Source organism: Sorex araneus, unplaced genomic scaffold, assembly GCF_027595985.1.
Source record: "Sorex araneus isolate mSorAra2 unplaced genomic scaffold, mSorAra2.pri scaffold_216, whole genome shotgun sequence".
Lineage (NCBI taxonomy): Eukaryota > Metazoa > Chordata > Mammalia > Eulipotyphla > Soricidae > Sorex > Sorex araneus.
The window spans coordinates 4,990-17,335 of NW_026570939.1; the positions used below are offsets into that span (position 1 = coordinate 4,990).

General features: G+C 61.4%; 1 protein-coding gene across 1 annotated transcript; it reads left to right on the forward strand.

Annotated features, from left to right (window-relative positions):
* Positions 1-201: 201 nt before the first annotated feature.
* LOC101559271 (pepsin F-like) lies at positions 202-8,409 on the forward strand. Its single transcript, XM_055123607.1, has 9 exons — positions 202-254; positions 1,977-2,127; positions 3,526-3,643; positions 3,745-3,863; positions 5,134-5,333; positions 5,880-5,996; positions 6,601-6,745; positions 6,838-6,936; positions 8,008-8,409. Exons 1-9 carry the CDS (start codon positions 202-204, stop codon positions 8,407-8,409), a joined length of 1,404 nt encoding a protein of 467 aa, XP_054979582.1.
* The last annotated feature ends 3,937 nt before the right edge of the window (positions 8,410-12,346 follow it).

The window sequence follows — 12,346 nt, forward strand, 5'->3', positions numbered from 1 at the left end:
TCTCTGCTTGGGGGAAATCTCCAAAGACCCCTCGGAGGAGCACTAAAGTTTTAGTGGAGGGGGGGGTAAAGATCCTATCAGGGAGGTCCTTATCGGGCCCCTCCGTGGGCCTGGAGGGGACCGGGAAGGCGGGCGGGATCGTTTATAAGGGGCAGCTCCGGACAGCCGGGCACGCTCAGAGCCGACCCGCCCGCCGGAACCATGAGGTGGCTCATGCTGCTGTTGCTGGTGGCCCTCTCGGAAGGCATCCTCAAGTGAGTATGGGGACCCGGAGCCTCCTTCCTGGGCCTCCCCTCCCCATGGCCTCTCCCTGGCCCCCTCCTGCAGGGGGCCCCGGGGCATGGGGGCACCATTCCCTGCAGCTCTGCCAGGCCGAGCTCCCTCTTCTACCGAGGAACCTGCCCCCTGCAGCGCGGGGTGGTGGCGTGACCCATCTTAGGGGCCCCGCCAGCGCCTGGTCATGGGGACACAAGCCAAAGGCGAACTGCCAGTGTTAGAGGTGGCGGTTCTTTTTAGTTCTTTATTTTTTTTGGGGGGGGGGTGTTGTGGGGACCGCATCAGGTGGTGCTCAGGGCATTCCCAGCAGCACTCGGAACTCGGACACCCCACGGGGTGCCAGGGATCTGCAAGCGCCCTACCCACTAGGCTATCTCTCTGGCGCCAGAGGCGGCAGTCCTAATAAGCAAGGGAGGGGGCTTCCAAGGTTTGCCCTTGTTCAGCTGCAAGGATGAGCAGTTTCTGCACCTGTCCACCCCCCAAACATTGGGGAGCGGGATGGGGGGGCACACCTGGCAGTGCATCGGAGTTACTCCCAGCCCAGTGCTCTGGGCAGGGCTCAGGGGACCATGTGGTGCTGGGGATTCAACCTAGGCCCCTCACGTGTAGATATGTGCTTCGGTCCGTTAAGCCTCTCCCTCACCCCGTTCCCCAGACCGGAAGCATCTCTAGAGAGGCCTTAAGCGGGTTTCGTCTCATGTCCTCCTGTCCGGGGGTCTCCGCGCTCTGCCCCACGGGGCTGCGTCCCCGGACCGATGCAGCACGGGCACGGGGCTGCAGAGACGGCAGGAGGTTACGGCTCGTGCCTTGCATGAGGCCCGTCAGGGCTGGGCCCCCGGCACCGCAGACGGTCCCCCGAGAGCAGAGCCAGGAGTCACCCCCGAGCGTTGCCGGGGGTGGCCCAAGCCCCTCTACCCACAAAATGTCACTCTGGCATGGCGCCGCGGGGCCCTGGTCCAGCCCGGGCACCTTCTCGTGGCTGCGTCCCCAGCAGAGGGACCCCTGTTGCGGTGGGGACAGTGGGAAGTCCCCGGGGCTTTGGGGCCGGCCAGGGCTCAGTCTGCAGAGAAGGCGGCAAGGGCGCCTCCGCTGGCAAGGGCGGCTCCACTGCTGGCTCCGGGCGGGCGGGCGTTTCTCCGGGCAGCCCGTTTCGGAGGGTCCCTGCAGCACGCAACTCTCCGTCTCCAGCATTGGTCCTTCCTGTCCCTGAACTCTCAGTGTCCCTGTCCCTGTCTGCCAGGGCCTCCCGGCGCCTGCTCAGCCCGGCTTCCTCCCTCCCGGCTCTTCCCTGGAGGAGCCCGGACCGAGCAGGAGATGCCGCGTGTGTGGCCCCGTCTCGGGCGGCGTGACACCAGCCCCGCCGGGAGCACCCTGCCTGTCGGACCCCTCGCGGGCCGGGCGAGGTGACAGCTGCGGTCAAAGGCCTGCGTGTGGCGTTTCTATTCGCCAGCCTGCTTCCTACCCGAGTCGCTCTGTGAGGGGGCGAGGGAGACGGCCCTTCTGCCCTGGTACAGAGAGGGGGAAACTGAGGCTGGGGCAGGTCATGGGACCCCCCCCCATGGTGATCCGCGGGATCGCGTATCATCACAGGGTCCTCTGCAAAGGTGCAGAGACCGACCCACCACCAGGGCCGGGGGGTCCCGGGAGGGGCCGTCCTGACACGCCCCGCCTCTGTCTCTCCTTCCCCACCGCCCCTAAAGGATCCCCCTGAAGAAGGTCCAGTCCATGCGGGAAAACCTGCGGGAGAAGGACTTGCTGAAGGAGTACCTGGACCAGAATCCCTACGTGACGGCCTACAAGCTCGCCAGCAGCCAGGGCGGGGCCCAGAAGACTCTGAGGAACTACCTGGATGTGAGTGCCCTGTGTGTGTGTGTGTGTGTGTGTGTGTGTGTGTGTGTGTGTGGTGTGTGGTGTGTGAGTGTGTGTGTGGGGGGGGTGGGGGTGTGTGTGGTGTGTGTGTATGTGTGTGTGTGTGTGTGTGTGTGTGTGTGTTGGAGCGGGCAGGGGACGGCAGTGTCGGCGCTCCACAGCGCCCCCTAGTGTCCAGCCCCAGACAGGGGCAGGAGCAGGGCAGAGGTGGGGCGTAAGGGGATCTAGGGGGCAGTATTGCCCACCCCCTCCCCTCTGGGTCTGGGAACGCTGTCCCAAGGGCAGGTACCTCTCTGCTCCTGTGCCAGCCACCCGTGCCTGGGCCCTGCGGCCTCTTGGTGTGGGGGGGGCGCTCTGCTCTCTGGATTACGCCACTCGTGAGCGAACAGAGAGGCCCCTGACAGCGGCACAGACTAAGCAGGGCCAAGCAAGGCAGAGGGTCAGGCGCGGGGCCAGGGAGAGGGTGCTGAGGGCCAGGACATGCGGGACTCCTGGGCCCCCCACCCTGCCTCCCCACACCCAGAAAGGGCCCGAGCCCCTGAGTCATGTGCAGCATGGCAGCGATTGGTGTCGGGAGCGAAGGGGGTCCCTGTCTCCCGGGAAAACGCCCAGTCCAGCCTGGGCAGCAAAGCCGTGTCCAGTAAGGAGGCCAGCGGTATGGGGGGCTCAGTACATGTTTGGACCTAAAGGAAATGGCCGGGAGGACTCCCTGGAGGAAGAAGCGTTTGGGGTGGGCCATAAAGAAGGAGAAAGACTGAGGCGGGGGGGGGGGGAAGAGAGGGAGAGAGAGAGAAAGAGAGGGAGAGAGAGAGGGGGAAAGAGAGAGGGGGAAAGAGGGAGAGAGGGGGAGAGAGGGAGAGAGAGGCAGAGGGAGAGAGAGAGGGAGAGAGAGGGGGAGAGAGAGAGAGGGAGAGAGGGGGGAGAGAGAGGGAGAGAGAAAGGGAGAGAGAGGGGGAGAGAGACGAAGAGAGGGAGAGAGACAGGGAGAGAGAGGGAAGGAGAGGGAGAGAGAGAGAGGGAGAGAGAGAGAGGGAGAGAGAGGGAGGGAGAGAGAGTACAGCGGGTGAGGCGCTTTCCTCGCTCGTGGCTGAACCAGATTTGATCCTGAGCACCATTAGGAGTGATTCCTGGGTGCAGAGCCTGGAGTAAGGCCTGAGCACGGCCAGGTGGACTCCACACACACACACACACACACACACACACACACACACACACACACACACACACTGGAAAGGGTTTCGGGAGCACCCGGGCAAGCCTTCCAGATGTGGGGTGGTGCCGAGTGGGAGGGCCGGCGAGCAGCGGCCCGGGCGGGGGTCGGGGCGGGGGTGGGGGGGGCGGGGTGCCCAGGCCCCTCCCTCACCGCCCCTCTCTCCGCAGATGATCTACGTGGGCACCATCAGCATCGGGACGCCCCCGCAGGAGTTCACGATGGTCTTCGACACGGGCTCCACCGACACGTGGGTGCCCTCCGTCTACTGCTCCAGCCCCGCCTGCTGTAAGCCCCGCCCTCCCCGGCCCCGCCCCGCCCTGCCCCGCCCCTCAAGGCCCCGCCCCGCCCCGCCCTGGGCAGCCCTCACCCCTGCGTGCTGTCTCCAGTGTACCACCGCATGTTCGACCCGCGCCTGTCGTCCACCTTCCGCCTGTCGGGGCAGCGCATGAGCCTGGCCTACGGCACGGGGGCCATGAACGGGATTGTCGGCTACGACACCATGACGGTACAGCGTGGGGGCCCCGGAGGGAGGGCTGGTGGCCGTCCAGGGTCGGGGGGGGGGTGGGTGGGGGGCTCCCAACTTCCTCTCGGTCCGCAGCCCTCAGCAGGGCAGGGGACACTGTGTCCCTGGGGAGGACGCCCCCGAGAGTGGACCCGAGGCTGTGAGAGGGGCGAGGCTGGCTCCGGGCTGACCGGGCGGAGAGAAGGAGATGGGGACAAGGGTCCCGCTTTCATGGGGGCTCCAGGGGACAGGTCCCCAGATCCGCAGCCTCCCCCCCCTCAGAGCTGCCAGCGCCTCTTAGCTCTGGGCTCCAGGGGATGGGGGTGAGGGGGGAGGGGGGCCTGAGAGTCTGATGAGGACCTGAGGACCTGCCTCGCTCCCTCCCCTCCCTCCTCTCTCCCTCCCTTCCTCTCCTCCCTCTCTCCTTTCTCCCTGTCTCTCTTCCTCTCTCCCTGTTTCTCTCCTCCCTCCCTCCTTCTCTCTTCTCTCTCTCCCTGTCTTTCCTCTCTCTTTTCTTTCTCCTCGCTCTCTTCTCTCTCTCCTCTCTCCCTCTCTCGTTCTCGCTCTCCCTCTCTCCCTCACTCGCTCTTTCTCTCTTCTCTCTCTTCTCTCTCTCCTCCTCCCTCTCTTTCTCCCTCTCCCTCCCTCTCCCTCCTCTCCTCTCTACCTCTCTCACCCCCTCCCCCCTCTCCTTTCCCCGTCTCTCTTCCTCTCGCTCCCTATTTCTCCTCCCTCCCTCCTCTCTTCTCTCTCCCTGTCTCTCCTCTCTCCCCCTCTCTTCTCTCTCTTCTCACTCTTCTTACTCTTCTCTTTCTCTTCCCTCTCTCTTTCCCTCTCTCTCTCTCCTTCTCCCTCCCTCCCTCTCTCATCTCTCTCTCTCTCTTTTTCTCCCTCTCTCTCTCTCTCTCTTTTTCTCCCTCTCTCTCCCTCTCTCTCTCTCTCTCTGTCTCTCTCTCTCTCTCCTTCCATCCCCGGGCATGTAGTTCCTGAAAGCTCCCTGGCCCCCGGGCATCCATCTCCCAGAAAGCCCCGAGCATGTGGCCCGCCCCTCACCCAGGGAGACCCCCCCCACTTCCGTGCATGTGGGCCTCGACCGAGCAGGACCCTTGGGTCCCTCCGAGCATCCGGCTGCACCTGCAGGGGAAGCACAGGCCCACCTGGCTCTGATGCCAGCGGGGCCCGTGGCTGCTCTGGGGCCCCCCAGCCTCCAGGAGCCCCGGCAGCCCGGCTCGGCCCGCCGCCCCCCTGCTGCAGCCTCCCTCTCGCCCTGCAGATCGCCGGGCTCACGGATCGGAGCCAGGCGTTCGGCCTGAGCGTGGAGGAGCCCAGCAGGTTCTTGGAGCATGCCCCCTTCGACGGCATCCTGGGCCTGGGCTACCCCAGCCTGGGCCTCCCAGGCACCACCCCCGTCTTCGACAACCTGTGGAAGCAAGGCCTCCTCTCCGAGAACCTCTTTGCCTTCTACCTGAGCAGGTAAGGCGGGGCTGCGTGAGCCCTGGCTCCCACGCACAGGCAAGCCAGCCCCACTTAGCTTGAGAAATAAGCTCTCCAGAAGTTTCCTGAGAGAGAATCTAGAAGCCGCAGTCAGCGGACGATGGGTCGGGCCAAATCCGGCCCACCACTTGCTTTTATAAATAAAACTTTATTGGAACATGACTCTGCTCAGCTACATTGTAGCATCCAGACAAACCCTTTGCAGAAAGTGTTTTCTGTCCCCTGGAAGTTTAATTTCCTTGCTTGACACATGGGGGAACTGAGGCTCAGAGAGGAGCCTTTGCACGAACCACCGAGTCGGTACTGGTAGGATTTGAACTCAGCCCCCGGAACTGGCACCCATGCCTCAGTTTCCCCATCTAAAAAAAAATAAGGGGGGAGACCATAACCGTGCCCGCTCCCGAAGGCAGTGGGAGCTGCTGCACGTGGGCCTGGTGTGGCACCAAGCGGGACAACACCCCCCCCCCCCCGTGACTCTCCACGCCATGATCCGATCCTCTCTGCACGCCCCCCCCCCCCCCGCAGCAAAGGTCAGGAAGGCAGCGTGGTGATGTTCGGCGGCGTGGACCCCTCCTACTACGTCGGGCAGCTCCACTGGCTGCCAGTGTCCAGGCCCCTGTACTGGCAGCTCTCTGTGGACAGGTGAGTCTCCGCTGCTGGGGCCGGGGGTGCCCCGAGCTGGGACCCTCAGACACGCAGACCCTCACACTCGACATGTGGGGTTTCTTGGGGTTCGGGCTGTTGATTCGGTTTGGGGGCCATCCCCTGCGGTGCTCAGGGCTTACTGCTGGCTCTGTACTCGAGGGTGGCTCCTGGTTGGGGTCAGTGGGCCATGTGGGGTGCCAGAGATTGAGCCTGGGTCAGCCATGTGCAGGGCAAGCACCCTACTTACCCATTGTACTGTTTCTCCACCTCCCTAGTTCACACACACACACACACACACACACACACACACACACACACACGAGATACATTTTTCCCTGGAAATGTAATCATAAAGCTTAAACCCAGGGGATAAGAAGAAAGGAGGCAGAAAGAGGGCTCACGAGGGGCTGTCGGAAGGACAACCAGCTGGTGCAAAGGCCCAGGGGCACCTAAGAACTGGGAAATTTTAAGAGCTGACCAGAAGTCAGGTCCAAGCCGCCATCACAAAGGGTCCAGGAGTTGGGAGTTCTAGAAATATCCCGGGCGGGGGCGGCCAGGGGCAGCAGCAGAGAGATCAGGACCCCGTTCCCCCCTCTGCCAGCATCTCCATGGACGGCAAGGTCATCGCCTGCCACCGCGGCTGCCAGGCCATGCTGGACACCGGAACCTCGCTGATCATTGGCCCCCAGATCCCCGTCCAGCACATCCAGAGCGTCATCGGTGCCCAGCACTTCTACGGTGGCGAGGTGAAGGGGCATTCATTCCCTGGGCCGTCCTGGGGGGCGCCACTCGGAAGGGTCCCCTGGGCCCCGCCTCACCCTCCCTCTTTCTCCAACAGTACATCATCGGCTGCCAAGCCAGGAACACCCTGCCTGACATCGTCTTCACCATCGGTGGGGTCCAGTACCCTGTGCCAGCCAGCGCCTACATCGGGCAGGTGAGCAGTCCTGAGGGGCTTCTGCAGGGAGACAGGGCGCCCTCTGGAGGCCAAGTCGTGCCATGACAGGCCTCCCTCCCCAACCCCATACCCTGGGCTAATGACCCCCAAAACGAACCCCCAAGTGGCAAAGAGCAGTGTGGGAACCCCGCCTGTGTCCACCAAAGGCGAAGTGTAAGAAGAGGGGGTGCTGAGGACCTCATTCCTCGGGTGCTTCTGCTTGGCCGGTTTGGATTGGGGTACTTAGAAAGCCAGCTGGGGGGTCCCTATTGCAGACCTCAGGGACAGTCCCGGCAGGGCTTGCGGGGGTGGGGGACTGGTACGGGCCCCACGTGTTGTCCCACCTTGGGGCAAGCCTCAGGAGACGCCTCCGTGGGAGGGAGAATGGAAATACTTTTTTTTTTAGCTTTTTTTTTTAGTCACACCCAGCAGTGCACAGGGGTTACTCCTGGCTCTGCACTCAGGAATTACTCCTGGCAGTGCTCGGGGGACCATATGGGATGATGGGAATCGAACCTGGGTCGGCCGCGTGCAAGGCAAACGCCCTACCCGCTGTGCTATCGCTCCAGCCCCAGAGAATGGAAATACTTTTAAGCCCTTGCCCACTCGCCCCCATCCCCAAGGTGGGAGGTGGCGCTCCAGGGAGCTGTGCCCAGGAGGGTCGGGTAATAGTTGCGTGCTGAGGACGCCGCACGCGGTGGGTGCTGGGAAGAGGGGCACGGTCCAGGCTGGAATGGCCAAACAGGGGGTGGATTATAGGTCCGGGAAGGTTGGTGCAAGGATTGAGCTGGGCTTTAGAGGATGCGAGCCGTTCCCCTCCATGCCACAAGGGGGCGCGCGTGGGAGAGCAGTTCCCCACCCCGCCAGAAGGGGGAGCTCCCCTTCTGCGGACGATCGTTCAACAGGTCCTTCTGGTCCAGCTGCTGCCCATAGGGGAGCGGCAAGGCTGTGTGCTCTGGAGTTGGAGTGGGGGGCGCAGGGAGGGCGCCCGCTGAGCAGCCAGGGAGGTGGCGGGGCAGCAGGGAGCTTGCAGGCGGGGCTGACCGCTGTCCACGCCCCCCCCCCCAACAGCGACAGTGGAACTGCTACAGCAACTTCGCGGCGCCGGCCGACCCCTGGTCCCAGTCCAGACTCTGGATCCTGGGCGACGTCTTCCTGCGCCTCTACTTCTCCGTTTACGATCGGGCCAACAACAGAATCGGCCTGGCCCCCGCCGTGGGCAGCCCGGTGAGGCCCGTGCCCGAGGTCACTCAGACTGCACCGACGGGGACCGCGACGACCGAGCCAGGGTCGCCGCAGTCTGAGACGGCGCCCGCGGCCACCACCCCAGAAAGGAAGTTGGAAAGCGCCCCCCGGGCGCCCTCGAGGTCCGCCGCGCCCGCGCCCGCGCCCTTCGCCGTCGTGCCAGATCTTTTCCCTTTCGACTGCTTCCCCCCGAACATAATTTTCCAGAAGAAATCTCAGGACGAATGAGGCCTCGGACGTGAGAGTCGCACAGGGGGGGGATGTCCAGGGCGTCCCCCGAATCAACCAGCATCTGGTTCCCGTGAAGCCGGAAAATCCCGCGCCAGAACTGTGCCCGCAAAGGTTGGAGCTGGCGTGGAGCGTTTCACAGTCAAGCTTCCTCCGGGCAGGGGACCCGAGTGACAGCACAGCCGGGAGGACACTGGGCTTGCAGTGCAGCCAACCCAACCCTGGCACCCCCCTCGGGCCCCCAGAGCCCACCAGGACTGATCCTTGAGCACAGAGACGGGAGTACGCCCTGAGCACTGCCGGGTTGGGACTCCCAAAACAAAACACGCCAAACAGTCTTGTTTCTCTTCTGTGTCTGGTTTGTAATAAATTCTTAACTTATCAATGGCTTCTTTGTGGTGTGGGTGCCAGCTGGGACGGGAGGGTCGTGGGGGTGAGCACTGTCCTATGGGAGCTTCCTTGGGCGGGGTCGGGGGGACTGGAATTGCTCTCAAATGAAGTCATCTAGGAGGCAAGCACCTCCCCTTGGGCAAACACCACTCGGGAGGGAGGGCTAGTCCGAGAGTTCAGGGACTGTGCATTGGCACAGCCCTGGTGGGAATCGCCAGCACCGCCAGAGGAGATACAGACAGCAGAGCCAGGAGTAGCCGGTGAGCATTGCTGGGCGCGGCCCCAAACCCAACCAAAACAATCACTGTCATCCCGTTGCTCATCGACTTGCCCAAGCGGGCACCAGTAACGTCTCCATTATGAGACTTGCTGTTACTGTGTTTGGCATATCGAATACGCCACGGGGAGCTTGCCAGGCTCTGCCGTGCGGGCGGGCGGGATACTCTCGGTAGCTTGCCGGGCTCTCAAACAAAACAATAGCAACAAAAACCCTATTAAACGTGGGCGAGGGAGGTGGCTCAGAGCGCTGAGTGTACACTGGCATGCTGGAGGCCCGGGTTCGACCCTTGTTCCCGGAACACGACCAAGCGCTGTCCCCATGCTTGGAGGCAGGAGGAGCCCCAGACACGCATAGATGCGTTTGATCCCTTCCCCTCCCCCCCGTAATAAGACTAGATAGGGGGCTGGAGCGATAGCACAGCGGGGAGGGCGTTTGCCTTGCACACGGCTGACCCGGGTTTGATTCCCCGCATCCCATAGGGTCCCCCGAGCACCGCCAGGAGTAATTCCTGAGTGCAGAGCCAGGAGTGACCCCTGAGCATCGACGGTGTGACCCAAAAAGAAAAAAAAAAAGACTAGATAGGATTCAATGAGTCCATCAGTGTTCCCAGCAGCTGAGAAAGGCTGGAAGTGAGTAACTGATTCTAGCCAGGAGGCAGCACCAGGCACAGTTTTTTGTCTCTTCTCATATTTTCCTTAGAGTTCTTTGGTGGTTGCCTTTAAGATGAGGGGCGGTCAGGATTGTTTTTGGAAAACGACAGCGGGAAGAGGCCCCTACCTCCACTCGGGTCACCAGCACAACGGAGCATCACGGAAAGAGATCCTGAACAGAAGGGTGCCGGCTGCCACCTCGTGGCCAAAGTGGGTACTACATGACGCTCCCCAGTGCCCTGGTCTTCTGCCCTTGGTTCCTCTTACCTGAACAGCTATTTAGCACCGTGAAAAAGCACCGCCCCCTGGGGGACACCCACACCTCGGAAGTGCGAGCTGGTGCTGCCCCTACATAGCACAGTGAAGTGACTCCTCTTATTTTTTTTTTATTTTATATTTTTTGCTTTTTGGGTCACACCCAGCGATGCACAGGGGTTACTCCTGGCTCTGCGCTCAAGAATTACTCCTGGTGGTGCTCAGGGGGACCCTATGGGATGCCGGGGATTGAACTCAGGTCAGCCACGTGCAAGGCAAATGCCCTATCGCTCTGGTCTCAAAAGAATCTTTTTTGTTCTTTTTTTTTTTTTCCGCTTTTTGGGTCACACCCGGCGATGCACCGGGGTCACTCCTGGCTCTGCACTCAGGAATGACTCCTGGCGGTGCTCGGGGGACCACATGGGATGCTGGGGATCGAACCCAGGTCAGCTGCATGCAAGGCAAACGCCCTACCCACTGTGCTATCACTCCAGCCCCCGCCCCCCCCTCCTCTTTTGAATAGAAGGAAATTCCACATTGGCATTCCATTTGATTCAGCAGCACCACTCCTAGGCATTTATTGAAAGGGTACAGAAACCCTAATCTGAAATATATTTGCACCCCTATGTTTATAACCTGCCGCACAATGGTCAAACTATGGACTCAACCTAACTCTGACTCACTACCGGCCAGTGAGTAAGGAAGCTTCAGGAAGGGGCCAGAGAGAGCCCGTGCGCCAAGGGCACCCTTAGCAGGCAGGCGAGCAGAGGCCCGGGCTGGGTTCAAGCTGTGAGAGTGGTTTTTGACTCCAGGGTGGGGGTTGTGATTGTGGCAGCTTACCTTTGAAGGGTGACGAAGAAGGGATCACTAAGCCAGCGATGGTGGGAGGGGTCGCTCGGGATGGGAGGTGTGCGCTGAAAGTAGACAAAGGACCAACCATGGTGGCCTCTCAGTTACCTGCATTGCAAACCGTAATGCCCCCAAGTAGAGAGAGAGTAAGAAGGGACGAGCCTGCCACAGAGGCAAGGGGTGGGGTGGCGGGAGGGAAACTGAGGACATTGGTGCGGGAAACGGGTGCTCGGTTGTTGCATGACTGAAAGTCAATCATGGAAGCTTTTGTAACTGCATCTCACGGTGATTCTATATAAATAAATAAATAAATAAATAAATAAATAAATAAATAAAGGGTTGTGAAAAACATTCATGAGATGTATGTTAACCCAGGGACTGGCGCAATAGTACCTGGCCCAGGTTCAATCCCTGGCACCCCCTAGTGACCCCCCAGCCCCCTCTAGGAGTGACCCCTGAGCACAAAGCCAGGAGTAACTCTCTGCACCGCTGAGTGTGGCCCCACTGAAACGCACACACAGTGTAACCCCGTTTCACCTTAACGGTTTAGGAGCAGGAAAGGAAGAAAGCACACAGCATGCCGTAGGCTTACGCTGAGTCTGGCCCTGCGGAGGCCAGAAATGAGCACGTTGCTGGCTGCACCCGTGTGCCCGAGCGGCTGAAGCGAGTGGGGGCACCCCCCAAAGTTCCAGGCCACTGCAACAAAGATCCCCCTCCACAGAGCCCAGTATGGAGAAGCTATTTCCTGCCGTCTCGTGGGTGAGCAGTCAAAGTACATCTATACACAGAGCCATGGCTCACAGGGGGGCACACGCCTCGTGCCAGCCCTGCTTTGCCCCCCGCCACCTCGTGTGCCCCCTGAACACCACTGGGCGTGGTCCCCAAGCCCCGCAGGGGAGACCCCGCCTGACAAAGATGCTGTTTGGTTTTTTTGCTTTTTGGGTCACACCTGGCGATGCTCAGGGGTTACTCCTGGCTCTGCACTCAGGAATCACTCCTGGCAGTGCTCAGGGGACCCTATGGGATGCTGGGAATCAAACCCGGGTCGGCTGCGTGCAAGGCAAACGCCCTACCCACTGTGTTCTTACTCCAGCCCCATGGCGAAGATGCTGTGACTGTCGGTGTGTGTCGTGAGTGTGACCCCAGGGGACGTCCATGCAGAAGCGTGTTGGACTCTTCTTGCTGTTTTCCTATAGAAACGTCCCCAAATCAGGGGCTGGAGCGATAGCACAGCAGGTAGGGCATTTGCCTTGCACTCGGCTGACCCGGGTTGGATTCCCAGCATCCCATAGGGTCCCCTGAGCACCGCCAGGTGTGATTCCTGAGTGCATGAGCCAGGAGTAACCCCTGTGCATCGCCGGGTGTGACCCAAAAAGAAAAAAAAAAAAGAAATGTCCCCAAATCAAAGGGGTGAAAGTTCTTCTATGGCTTCCGGAAGCGCCTCTTCAGCCAGGACAGCGTGTGGAGCCGGGCTTTCCCCAAAGGCCCCCGGGCTTTGACACGGACGAGAGGA